This window comes from Mastigoproctus giganteus, chromosome 3 (assembly GCF_048544385.1).
Source record: "Mastigoproctus giganteus isolate SK-2022 chromosome 3, ASM4854438v1, whole genome shotgun sequence".
NCBI lineage: Eukaryota > Metazoa > Arthropoda > Arachnida > Uropygi > Thelyphonidae > Mastigoproctus > Mastigoproctus giganteus.
In genome coordinates, this window is record NC_143577.1 from 206603911 (window position 1) to 206617964 (window position 14054).

At 35.4% G+C, this 14054-nt stretch overlaps 1 protein-coding gene across 1 annotated transcript in view; it reads left to right on the forward strand.

Annotated features, from left to right (window-relative positions):
• LOC150088630 (ral GTPase-activating protein subunit beta) overlaps nucleotides 1-14054 on the forward strand; it is a 522786-nt gene that overhangs the window by 18703 nt on the left and 490029 nt on the right. Inside the window, exon 4 of the mRNA XM_090369596.1 lies at nucleotides 12591-12755. Coding sequence (XP_090225722.1) covers nucleotides 12591-12755 — 165 coding nt within the window. The remainder of the gene's footprint in view (nucleotides 1-12590; nucleotides 12756-14054) is intronic.

The window sequence follows — 14054 nt, forward strand, 5'->3', positions numbered from 1 at the left end:
ACTAACAGCTACAGAAGCCGCCATCCCACAGTCTCAAATAAAAAACCATCGGCATGCCAATCACTTGGTGGAATGGTGATTGTAACAAAGCGAGGAGCGAAAAAAAAATGCATCATGGAACCCCCTTCCGCAAACATCCCAGCACTGCTAACCTTATTAACTTCAAGAGACTGAGAGCCAAAGCTCGTTATATCCGGTGGAAGATGAAAAAAGACTCATGGATAAAATTTGCCTCCTCAATCAACAAAGATACTGATATCCAAATAATCTGGGAAAAAAATAAAGAAACTAAATGGTAAATATCATAAGTTGCCTTCTCCTATTATTAATTGGAATGGGAAGGAGATCTCATCTGCTAATGATATTGCCAATGCTCTAGGAATGGTGTTCTGTGAATTGTCCGCCTCAACTGCATATCAACCATCTTTTCAAAAAATTAAAGCTGAAGCTGAGAAAAGGAAACTAAACTTCAAAATTACATGTATGTCCTTTTACCTATAACCAACCACTCACAATATCCGAACTGGAAGAATCTATATATACTTCAAGAAATAGCTCTCCTGTCCCTGATGGAATCTACAATATAATGATTCAGCACCTCAATCAGAAATCATTAATTTCATTGCTAAACTTTTACAATAGAATATTCTCAGAACATATATTCCCTGCTTTAATAGTAGTAGTGGCATGTGATGCAAGAAAGCAAGTGTATGAGCTTATGCAGCATCAGCCAAAAAAAAAAAATCGCAACATTCCCTCCAAATGCCTGTCCAGTTCCTCCTTAAAATTTTAAGGAGGAATTCCGTAATATTCCTATTACATAAGAACGTCACCTTCCTGGTGACATTCTTATGTCATAGCCATACCTAAACCTGGAAAAGACCATTCGATTCCTAACAACTATAGACCAATTTCTCTAACAAGCTGTCTGAGTAAGGCTTTGGAAAAAATGGTTCACCATCGACTCACCTGGTACCTTGAATCCGAAAACATAATCAGTTTGGTTTTCGGAAGAATAAGTCTTCCCTAGACCTCATGTCCAAAGCCGAATCCAACATAAGAAATGCATTCATCAGAAATCAACATCTCGTCATGATATGCCTTGATATAGAGAAGGCCTTTGATACCACATATCACTATGGTATCCTAAGAGATCTCCATTTTATTCATACGAGAGGCCATTTACCATATTTTATTCAAAGCTTCCTTCGTCAAAGATCTTTCCAAGTGAGGTACCGGCAGGTTTTATCTCAAACATACATTCAAGAAGGAGTCCCACAAGGCTCTGTTCTTAGTGCCACTCTGTTTGCAATAGGAATAAACAACATCACAAACAGCATTACAAACACCAATGAGTCATATCTCTATGCAGATGATCTTACCATATCCTGCCATTCCCAGAATATGAACTATATTGAGAGGCATCTACAAATATCCATTAATAACATTGAATTATGGATGGTGCAAAATGGATACAACCTGTCAAGCCACAAATCTACAGCTATACATTTCTGCATCAAGCGCAGAATGCATCCTGAACTTGAGTTGCAATTGGCCAATCATCCTTTACCAATTGTGAACAGTATTCGCCTCCTAGGGCTAATTTTTGATAACAAGTTAAACTTCCAGGAGTCCACATAAAGTATCTAAGAACCACTTGCACAAAGAAAATGAATATACTCCGGGTCATCTCCAGTACATCTTGGGGTGCCGATCGTTATACCCTGCTCCACATATATAAATCTCTAATTAGATCTCGGCTAGACTACGGAGCACCTGTTTATGACTCAGCTAGACCCATTATGCAAACCTTGACCCGTCTTGCGCCCATCCAACATTCTTCTCTTAGGATAGCCCTAGGTGCATATAGAACATCACCAGTTCAAAGTCTTTATGTTGAGGCTCACGAACCTCTACTTAACATCAGAAGAAAGATGTTGCTGATGAACTACTCAGCTAAAATTAAAAGCCTGCCTACTCATCCTGTTTGGCCACTGTTGCATAATCCTCAATGGAAAACCCATTATGCAAATAAACCTAGAACAATTCGGCCTACTGGTATTAGGCTGCAGAATCTAACAGAATGCTGGAATATTCAGCTTGATAATATCCTCAGAGAATCAAAAGATCTGGATCCCCCATGGACTAACTTCACACTTTCTTCTGATGAATACTTTGAGCAATGGGGTAAAGGTTCTATAGCAAATATTAACATCCAACAACTACATATTGCTCACTCACAAAAGTACTCCCACTTTACTAAGATCTATACTGATGGTTCAAAGTCTGACAATTGAGCGGGTGCAGCTGCTGTCTTCCCTAATAAAACTGTTTCAATTTCACTTCCAACCGAATGCAGCAGCTATGCTGCTGAGCTCCATGCGATTAAGCTTGCTCCGGAAAACATCTCCCTAATGTCAATAAATAAAAGTATAATATATATTGATTCAGACTGCTCTTTTAGCTTTGAAAATCACTTCCCCACCTAAAAATCCTTTATTAAAGCTCATAAAACATAAACTGATGTGTCTTCATGAGCATCAGAAAACTGTTATCTTTTCATGGATTCCTAGCCACAGTGGTATTCCAGGAAATGAATGTGCAGATAATGCTGCTAAGCATCCTTCCATTATATCCTCAACAAATGACCTGGTCCCATATCCTGATTATAGACATAATATACAAAGGACATCTATGGAACAATGGATACTTCTGTGGAAAATGCAAACAAATAACAAGCTATTCCAAATAAAACCTCAATCACAATTATGGACTTCTAGCCTTCGTAAAAATAGAAAAGAAGAAGTAATCTTAGCCAGAACTCGGATAGGTTACACTCACCTCACACATCTCTATCTGCTTACAGGAAATGACCCTCTGCAGTGTGCGCACTGCTCGCACCACTTACAGTAAAACATATCCTCCTTGAATGTAACTTGTTCAGCAATGCCCAACGAATGTCTTTTAGTTTCATTTCACATCTACAGCAACCTCTCTCTCTGAATAGCATAATAGGTAAAAAAAGCAAATCTCTCTGAATTCTTTTTCTATTTAAAACAAATAAAAATGTATGACTGTTTCTAACCGCTCGCCGTGCAGTTATCATAAGTGACTAAATTAATTTGGCAGGCGCAATATGGCCTGAGTAGCCCTTGCGCCAGAAAACACCACAACGACAGAGTGGAATGGGTTCAGCAGTGGTACTCCCCGACACTACCATTTCTGTATCACTTCCCACAGAATGTAGTAGTTACACCATTGAATTATATGCCATAAAGCTTGCTCTAGAAAATATTTTCTATCTCTCAGTCCAAAAGAGCATTATGTGTACAGACTTGCAAAGTGCCCTATTAGTCATGCAAAATACTTTCCCACCTACCCATCCATTAATAAAGCTTATCAGAATAGAGTTGATTCATCTCAAAGAGACTTAGCAAAAGGTTGTCTTCTTCTAGATCCCAGGCCATGCTGGAATACCAGGAAATAAAATCATGGATGCTGCTGCCAAACATCCATCCAGCATAGCCCCAGTGCATTTTCTTATACCATCCAGTGATTACAAAATGCATATATGAAATATATGCAAAGGACAATGGACTTCAGTGGCAAACACACATACTTAACAAACTCCATTTTAAACCTGTACCACAGTTATGGGCTTCCAGCTTCCATACAAACGGATAAGAAGTAATCCTAGCCAGAACCTGAAGAGCGAGTATAGAGAACATTCATATGACTCATCTATTCCTATTGTCAAGTAATGATCCTCTGCACTGCCACAGACCACTCACAGTAAAACATATATTCTTGGAATGTGCCTTGTATAATAATGCCCATCTATTGTCATTCACATCCCTCTCAAACTTACAGGAATTGTCACTTGACCATATCATAGATGAAAACTCAAATCTTACAGAATTTTTCTGTTTTCTGAAACAAATAGGTTTATATGACTGCTTTTAACTGCTTGCATAGCAGCTAGCACAAGTAGTATGAATCACATGATAGGTGCAATGTGGCCTAAGTAGCCATTGCACTGGAAAAATTCAACAACAACAATGAAACTGTTGAAGGATATGTGATAAGAGCCTTGATGATTGGCCCCCCCAAGACTTGTAAGGGACTGCCAGAGAGGTAGAGGAAGATTGTTCCAAAGAATAGAAGGTAGAAAGGATAAATGAAGAAGAGGAAAAGTTAGTTTAGCAAGTGTAGAGCTGAACTGTGATTGGATGTTGACTTGTTAAGCATATATTGGAAGAAAGAGGTGGAATTATACATGCTGATGCAGAAGAAGAAGAAGAATGCAATGGAAATACCTATAGGAAAGGGATGTAACAGAAACTGAACATCTGTGCGATAAGCAGTGGAGTGAGTTTATAAGTAAGGGATTGTTAATTAGCCTGACTGCTCTATTTTAGTATAGGCTTATAGTTTCAGAGAGGTTTTGGCACATCATCTCAGATGTGGAAACAATATTCCATGGTAATGGAGATTTGTGATCAGTAAAGAGTTAGTGGCTGTTTAGGAGAAAAGAACAGTAACAGCAAAAGAGAAAACTCAGTTTTTATTCAGCATAAGCATGTTGCAAATATTGCTTCATCAAAGCAATATTTATGCTGAGAAAGGTTAAAGTCAAATTCAGTAAATATTTATTATCTTGTTTGGAAATCAGTTTTATTGAAGATAAGCATAGAAACAGACTCCAAGAGATAGTAATAAAGCAATATGCTAAACTTTAATGCAGGCCATATTGGTAATCATTAATCAGATGGAACATTTCAAGGTAGTGTAAGTGCATGTCAAAAAATAAAAACAGTCAATGTCTGAAAGAAAAACAAATTATATTTTGAAGTCTTAAACATGAATAAGATACAATAAATGTGACACAAATGTATGCAAAATACAGCATGTTTGACAATTGAGCAGACTAGTACTGCTATACTTTAATCTGCTAGTAGTTACTAGTTTCTGATTCGAAATATATGTTACTCATTTTTAGATACTTTTTCTTTATAAAATTTTGTAAGGTCATTAATAACACTAGCCAACAAAAAATGTTTTCTATTATACCTCCACAATGAAAATAAGTGATTCTGGAGGAAATAAATGCACTCATTCCAAAAATCACTATAAAAAGTCTCTGTCACGTCTAGATCAAAAGATGTATCAATGTTTAACGTTAAAATAAAGGGATATATTTATGATTGAATTTTGTAATATAAGTATAAAAAAACTATTATATGTTCTCTGTAACTCACTTAACTCCGGAAAAAATATCATAAATCATAGCGAAATAGTTATTTCAATAATGCACAGTGGTGGACAAAAAAACTGCATCACCTTAAAAAAAAAAACTAACATTTATAGTGATATTGTTTGATTACAGTCATTCTGTTTGTTGCAAAGCAAAAGTATTGCATCAGATAGTAATTGCAAGGTATTGCATCAGCCGTTTCTATAAATATGGCATTGGAAGAGTATACACGCTCATTAGTATCCTGTTTTGCGGAGGTTTAAGCATGGCTCCATATGTTCAGTTGACAACAAGAAAAAAAAAATAGCTGTTGCTCTTTCCCAGGAAAGGCTTTCTACATGTGCTATCACTGATAAAATAGGCTGCAACCCAACAGTATCCTGGGTGCTGAAATTAAAGCGTGAAACCAGTGATTGAAGAGAAGATCCTGGATTAGGCCGTAAGAGAGTGGCTACATTTGAAACAGCTATGCCTTCGTAATCGCCATGCTAGTGTGCCTGATCTAAAACTGGACTTTGAGATGGCCTTTGGTGTTGAAACAAGTGCACGAACTACCCAATGGAACGTGGTCTGCATGCCTATCAGCCCAAGAAGAAGTTTGTTGACCCAACAAATGAGGAAAAAGTGACTTGCTTAGGCTAAAATGCATATTTTGTGGACAAAAGAGCAATGGGACACCATCATCTTTTCTGACGAATCGAAATTCAAACTGCATGGCTCAGATGGGAAGCAATATGTCAGAAGGCATACCATTCCGACTGCATAACGCCTACTGTAAAGTTCCCCACCAGTTAGATGGTCTGGGAATGCATAACAAGCAAAGGGGTTGGGCAAATTAAGTTTATTAACAGAATGGTGAATGCAGAAACCTACACTGCTATCTTGGAGGAGTGCCTGAAACCTGTTATTAGGGATCACAACACAGATGTCCAAAATTGCATTTTTCAACAGGACTCGGCACCTTGCCACACAGCAAAATTGTTAAGTTTTATGCTATTTAGATTTAGATTTAATGATGAGTTTATCTTCTTGTCACACTGGGCTTAAAACATGCTTACACCAATGTTTTCCCTCATTTTTCTCCCTAAAGGTGCAGTCATACCTCAGAAATGCTGGCATTATAGTGTTGGACTAGCCCGGAAACAGTCCAGATTTGTATCCTATTGAAAATTGCAGGTACATAATGTCATTTAAAATTGCTCAGAAGAAGCCAACAAGTAAGATTCAGCTGCTGAAGAGCATTGTAAGCAGGATGTGGTACAGCGAAATTGGGCAACTGTATATCCAGAAGTTGATTAACTCTGGTCAGATTGTTGCAAGGCTGTAATTGCAGGACAAAATATTGAGGACTTATTTTGCTGATTTACAGTACATAATACTATTACGTTAACTTGTCGTTTTGGTTTGTACATGTAAATGCAATAAAATGTATGTTTGGTTGTCATGATTACCATTTTCATGATTTCTCGTATTTCCATTAATTACACATTTTCTCCTTTTGGAAGATATTTATGGCAGTTAGGTATATCAGGTGGAGTGTTTTTATTGGATTTCATTCACAGAGTTGTATATTCCATCTAACAAATGCATTTCGAACATTTCTGCAACCCGCAATGCAATGCAATGCAAAACACATTATTTGCAAAATTCATAAGTGATGCAGTTTTTTTAGTCTGCCACTGTATAATCAGCATAATTGTAATTATCCTTAAAAATATTTGTTACTAAGGGATTTTCTCCTGTATTCCTGCTTACTCTCCCTCACAAGGAACCATCAGTAATCCCCCATCATTACAGGATCCCAGCTATCTTGCTTTTCCATCTTGGAAATATTTTGATGAAACATCTCCCCTTGTTCATCACTCACATCTCCCAGATTTTCAGGGAAAAATTCGAGATGGTAATGGAGAAAATGAATTTTCAATGACATTCGACAGCCCGTGTTTTTGTAGCACTCAAGTAAATTAGACACCAACATTTCATAGTTTTCTTCTTTCCTGTTATCCAAAAAACCATGTACATGATCGCCAAGCTGCCAATTCAACCTCCTTTAATTGGGTTTTAAACACATTGTCTTTCAGGAGTTTCCTAATTTGGGGTCCTATGAAAATTCCTTCCTTAAGTTTGACATATGTTAAATTAGGAAACAACTTCTCAAGAATGCAAATCCATTACCTTCTTTATCTAGTTCAGTGATTTTCAACCTTTTTTTAATAACGGCACCCCTAAGTAATTTATTTTATTTTGCAGGACCCCTACTTAATTTTCTGCCCGTTAGATCCAATTCTCTCTCTCTCTCTCTCTCTCTCTCTCTCTCTCTCTCTCTCTCTCTCTCTCTCTGTATATATATACATAATATTAAAAAATATATATGTTATATGATAATTATTACAATAATATAATTATAAAAATTACATTTCATAAAAATACAAATTATATATATATACAGTATATAATAATTGTATTCTTTATATAGAGGTAGTAAGTAAACATCAATTATAGATCACCACAAAATTAAAAAGATACTGTACGCCGTTTTATAATGAAATAAACATGTCAATTAAAAAAATAAGTTTAAGTAACTTAAACCCAAATTACATGGCACCCCTGGAACGTTGTTGCGGCACCCTAAGGCGCCGCAACACCCTGGTTGAAAACCACTGATCTAGCCACTTCACGAAATTTTTCATCAATCCAAGTTTGATGTGCAGAGGTGGAAGAAGAACCTTGTTTGATTACACTAAAGGAATATATTTTTCATTACATTGTCCTGGTATGAACTCATCCCCCCCCCCCCCGCAAACCAATAACCTTAAGATTGCTGCATATGTTCAAGGTATATTATAGCATGTAGAACCTTAGACATGCTTTGCTTTCATGACTCTTTAAGTCCAACTGAATGAAACACAGGAACTGATGGAAATTCATTGCCATTATAAAGCAAAACTGCTTTTAAACTTAATTTTGAGGCATCTGTGTTTAAAAGCTATTCATCTGACTTATGCACGACACCTATTTCTTTCAGAAGTCCAATAATCTCTTTGCAAAAACACATACTGTCCTCCATAGCAAAATATTTCGAAAACTTTTCCTAGTGCAAGGGTTGCAGGCCGCACCCTCCTATTCTTGAGGGACTGTTCATGTTTGGAGGGGCGTCTCCATAGCCAGTTGGGCAGGAGCAGTAGTGCGTAGCACAAGCTTCTTGATTAGACTGGGGTTCGAGCCCGTGATCCACCAAATACGGAGGATGCAGAAAGGTCAGGGAATGACCACCGCATATTCCCTGAGCAATATGGCCTTAGTTGCTAATGCTCCTAAAAACCAAATAACAACAACAACATATTTGGAGGATAGATTTACAGCCCTGAGAACATGCAATGATTAGTTAATACTTGGAAAATCTTGGTACAGCCTTCAAAAATCCTAAGTCCTTGATACAGCCACCAAAAATGCTAAGTGTGCTCTCTTCAAATTGTAAATTGTTGCATCAGAATTTGAACCTATGAACCATAGGTAGTCTGATTATGTTTATTGCAAGAAAACAGAGGTCAGAATTGATTGCTAAAATTAAGAGAATTAGCTTATATCTGTTAAAATAAATCAGCATATCATACATTACTGGCATAGATTATGCAAAATTAGTGTATTTTAGTAAAACATAACTCCCTCTATATTTAATAACTGTGATGTGATGTGAAATTGTAATGGTGATTTTCGAAATCTATGCATAAAAATTGGTTAAAAACAGCATTTAAGTTCTTGAGGTAAAAATCATGTTGGCTAGTGTAATAGCAAAAGTCTCAGCTTCTTTAACAACTGGATCCATATGAGGAAATTGAACCAATTAGAGGAAGATTATTATGAATATTAAAATCACTCAAGATGAAATATTTTACTATTAAGAAACTTAGAGCAATGGTATTCAATTGTACCCATTGTATTTTTTTTCTTCTTTAGAATATTGTCTCCCACTACATTTTATTTTATATGAAATTTTTGTCACTTAAATACATTTTTGAGATAACTAATATCAATAATTACTCTTGTATTAACCAGAACATGATTTAATTCATATAAATTTACTGCATAGATATTAAAATTTACAATAGATAATTTTTCAACAAACCCAATTTTGTATGCTAGTGTAGCCTCTGAAAGAACTTTGTTCCACTCCTTTACCCCAGTGTTGTACACACCGCTTGGTGAGTACTACTGGCTTAGACTAGAATTTAAACTTTCAAAGAAATCAAAAAGTTCAGAGGATTTTTCAAGTTGGGAGAATGATATGAATTTGACAGAATTGGTTAAAGATTGTGAGTCAAAGGAGTAGGAATTAAAACAGTAGAATCTGAATAGTGGAAATTGATTAGGACAAAAGGTGGGTGGGGTGGAGGTTAGGCAAGGCAGCCATTAATTTAGATTTTGTCAGAAAAAATAAAATGGAACTTAGCATAAGTTCCATTTTATGATGAAATAAGCAATAATAGAGACAACTACTAATAGGGACACGAAACATATTTCTGGCTTGAAGTAGGAATTTTTTTTTTGTGAGGTTTAGTTCTTTTTGCAGGTAACTTTCTTTATCTGTTCATTGTTTTTTGACCTGTGATCTGCAGGCCACTTGTGGTCCGTGAAACTTACGAAAGTAGTCAGAAGAGTTTCAGCCATGGGTAATTTTCCAACAAGATGGTGCACTGCCACACTGGAGTTTAGTTGTTCGTGAATTCCTGGATGCTACGTTTCCTAACCGATGGATTGGGAGTTTGGTCCAACACCATGGCCAGCCCATTCACCAGACATTACCCCTCTTGACTTTTTATGGGGGTATATTAAGGAGAAAGTGTATTTGACTCCAGTTCGTGAGATTTTACTGAAATTTTAAAGGCAAGGATAACGGATGCTTTGGCAACAGTTACTGAAGAGATGTTGGAGAAAACATTCTCCAGGCAACAAATGGAGCACATGTAGAAGTCTACTGGAGAGGTAAAAAAAAACTTTTTGAGTTGAGGTAAAATTTGCAAAAAGCTGTATGTTTGTACCCAGCATGGTTCTTGTGTAATAAATGTTTGAAATCAGGGAAAGACTTTATGCTCACCCTGTATATTGGGGCAGTTAGTGAATCTCAGGTGGAAGAGTAAGGGGAGTTTTTCCTTATGAGTTATTTGAAAATTTTCAGTCTTTACAAGATTCAGTTTTGCACATGAACACATACACACTCTTCATACCATCTTCCTCCTTGCATGCCACTGCCTTCACATACTTAATCATCATCATCATCACTATCCTAACACCTACTTGTACCTGTGCTTCCTGAGCAATAAGCTCATCTGCACTTTATTTCTCTATCCTGTCAATTTTTATCTTTTGATCCTTAGTCATATCCTCTGTATGATAAATCAAAAATTGAGGATAGATACGTTACTGCCCCTGCCCCAAAGAGGCAGATCCCCACTATCTAGAACTCAAACTTTAAAACTTCAAAGGCAAACTTCTATAAATTGTGATCCTTGTTCCACCCAAATTAAAAACTCTAAACATTAAAATTCATCAATATATTTTTTGTATTTTCTACTTTTTTCAACATATCCTTTTTATATAGCTATAAACTGTAAAATCAATAAACTCCAATTCCAACTAAATCTCAACTCCATAAAAACACTATTTACATATATACAAATTTTTATAATTGTCTAATTCTGCTTACTTCTCTAATGAACTCAGCAAAAGCTTCATTCCATTTTCTATTCTTAAACAAGTCACTCCAGGTGTACAAGTCAGAGCCAATCTGCTTAATTAACATATTCCTTGGTATATTATATCTTACACACTGCCGTAAAATATGCTCTGTATCCTCTACCATTCTGCAAATACACATTGGATTTTCTTCTACCAAGCTCTACTAGTCTTTTTTAAACCCATGTCTAGTTATTAACAATGTTTGGAACATTCCTAGACCAGACTAAATGAAATCTCTTTCATAGTTTTCACCCCAGGCAGAAAGGCAAAGGTAACACGCCCCTTAGCAGAACCGCTCCATCTTTCCTGCCATATACAGTCTATATTTTGCTGTAACCTTTTCTTTTCTATTTTCAAATCCTGTCTTCCATACTCTCTCTCTTCCCTCTTCTCTACAAGATTTTAGTTAAGTTCTATTCTCTTAATTGCATATTCCACTGTCCTTTTAAGTATAACCAAATCCACTGGTTCCCTTCCTGCAATAACTTGCAGAACATCATTTGAAATGATTCTGCAGGACCGCATCACTGCCAGAAGGGCAAATCACTGTGCTGAAATAAGACTTCTTTTAATGTGGCTATTAGTTGCTCTGTCCCCAAGCCCCACGTGCATATGTCACAATCGGTAGAAATATACATTTATAGAGGAGGTCTAAGGACTTGCCTTTCACTCCCCATTCTACCCTTGTGACTTTCCTAATTTTTAAATAAATCATCCTCACTTTATCTCTTAATTTTTGCACGTGAGACAAAAATCACATCTTTTCATCCACATAAACTCCTAGGTACTTGACCAACGGGGAATATACTATCAACATACCAAATATAATTTTGCAGTTGGCCTTCTTCTTTCATGAGCTTTCCTTTGAGCAGAACCATGTGAGTTTTGTTCATCGATATCTCCATTTTATGGGCCTCATCCCATTTCTCCACTTATTCTATATCCCTCTTAATTCTTTCCTCCAATTCTTTTCTAGACTTTCCCACCACCATTATTAACAAATCATCAGCATATGCTACCGGTCACATCCTACCTGCTCCTGAACCAGTAGCTCATCCAATATAATATTCCAGCTATAGGGACCTATGATTGAACCTTGTGGAGCACCTCTTGTTACTTCCTGAGTAACTTTCCCTTATTTTGTTACAATCATAACTTTCCTATCTTTAAAATAATCTTTTAAAACTCCATAGAACTGCCCAGTACACTTCATTTTTCTCATTCTTGCTAGAAAGTTTGGCCACCACATATGATCAGATGCCCCCTTAAACTTAATATTGACGTAAACAAGAGTTTAATGAAATGTTGATAGTGGATTTCAGGTGATTAGTGTAGTCTTTCCTTTCCAATGAGTTAGCCAAGTTTTTCAGTCTGCACAATATGCAAATCAAATCAGCCCTTGAACACATATAATAACCACAGTGACCAAAATAATCAGTGCATGAATGAATCCCAAAACAACAAAGATTAATAGTGGATACATAATTTACATTTTACACATTTAATGAAACGAAAGAGAGAGAAATAAATGCTCATATGAATATAACCTTGATTTCATATGTGTGTTATTAATTAATTATAATATTTTTGTTTTTTACAGCAGGAGATATCATAAGTCGCCAAGCAGTACTTTGTCATCGTGTTTTGCGGACTGTTGAAGCAGTAGCTCAAGAATCTACAATTATAGAAAGGGAAACGTGGGATGACCTTCTTCTATTTCTTCTTGCCATAAATGATACACTCCTTACTCCTCCTTGTGTAAAAGGTGTTCTGTGTAGTATTGCTTAATTATTGCAAACTGTTTTAATGATTACTGAATTGATTTATGAGTACTGATATTAAACTTTTCAACTATAAATAGTTAAAATATTTTATTATGGACCATTACACATTATACTCATTTTATATGAACACTATATTCGGGTATCTCTCACCACCATTATTGTGATTAATGTGTTCCTGGAATTGTTACATATGATGATAAACACTATCTTGGAAATAATAAAAAGAAAAATAATGTGATAATGTGATAATTTAGATTAGTCTGTCAGGATGTTTTTTATTGATTTTAACTTTTTCTTTTTTAATGTTTTAATATTCATTTTAATTAAAATATAATTTGTGAAGATTTAAAGCTCAAGGGCTTCTAGTTATCAGGTTTGCAATAAAAATGATTTAGGAACTTCTTTGAAGAAAACACTTCTTTATTCTGTTTGTATTTAAATTTACATGTGGTGTTAAAACTTAAAATTGCTAATCAGCATTAGTAATTTTAAGTTTGATACACTAATAGGGAAGTACACTTTAGGAAAACAGTATTTTAATGGTTTTTAATTCTGTAGTCTTCTTACTTTTAATATAAAAATTCACCACATGAAAATTTAAGAATATATATAATTTGCCTCTTTATTCACAAGCAGAATAAAGAAACGAGTTACCTTCAAATAAGTTACTAAATAATTATTATTATTAGAATATTATTATTATTATTATTAATATATGATTAAAGTAATATACAAAATTTAAATTTTGAAAGTTGTGTATTATTTATGCAATTTTGAATGGTTTATTGACTTCTGTAGTTAAAATTAGACAAAATACAAACCTGTTGTCTACCTGACAGATGCAAACCTAATGTATTAAATAATATTGTGGTCCTGTTGACGTTCCAATCCAGCTTTTTCCCTCCAAGCAAACTTGGAGGAGACCTGTCACAGAAGTGTCATTAGTAAATTTTACTGTAGTATGTATATGTTAGTAAAAAGTCCACTATTAATGACAGTTCAGAGACTGAAAAAAGTGCTAGTAATAATGGATTAAAAAATTTCAAAAATATTCTGTTCATCTGCATTTCTTGTTGTTCATGAATTTGGGTATTCTGGTTCCGAATATATATTTTTTTTTTTTTTTTTTTTTTTTATGTGAACCCCAAACACGAGAGGTATTAGGACCTATAGTACTTAGTACCGTGCTTGGGTTTGAGGTTAAGAAGACGAAAGAAGATATTTGTTGACATTGGACTTGAACTTCTGTAGATTGTAATTTTCAGGAAATACGTATGAAG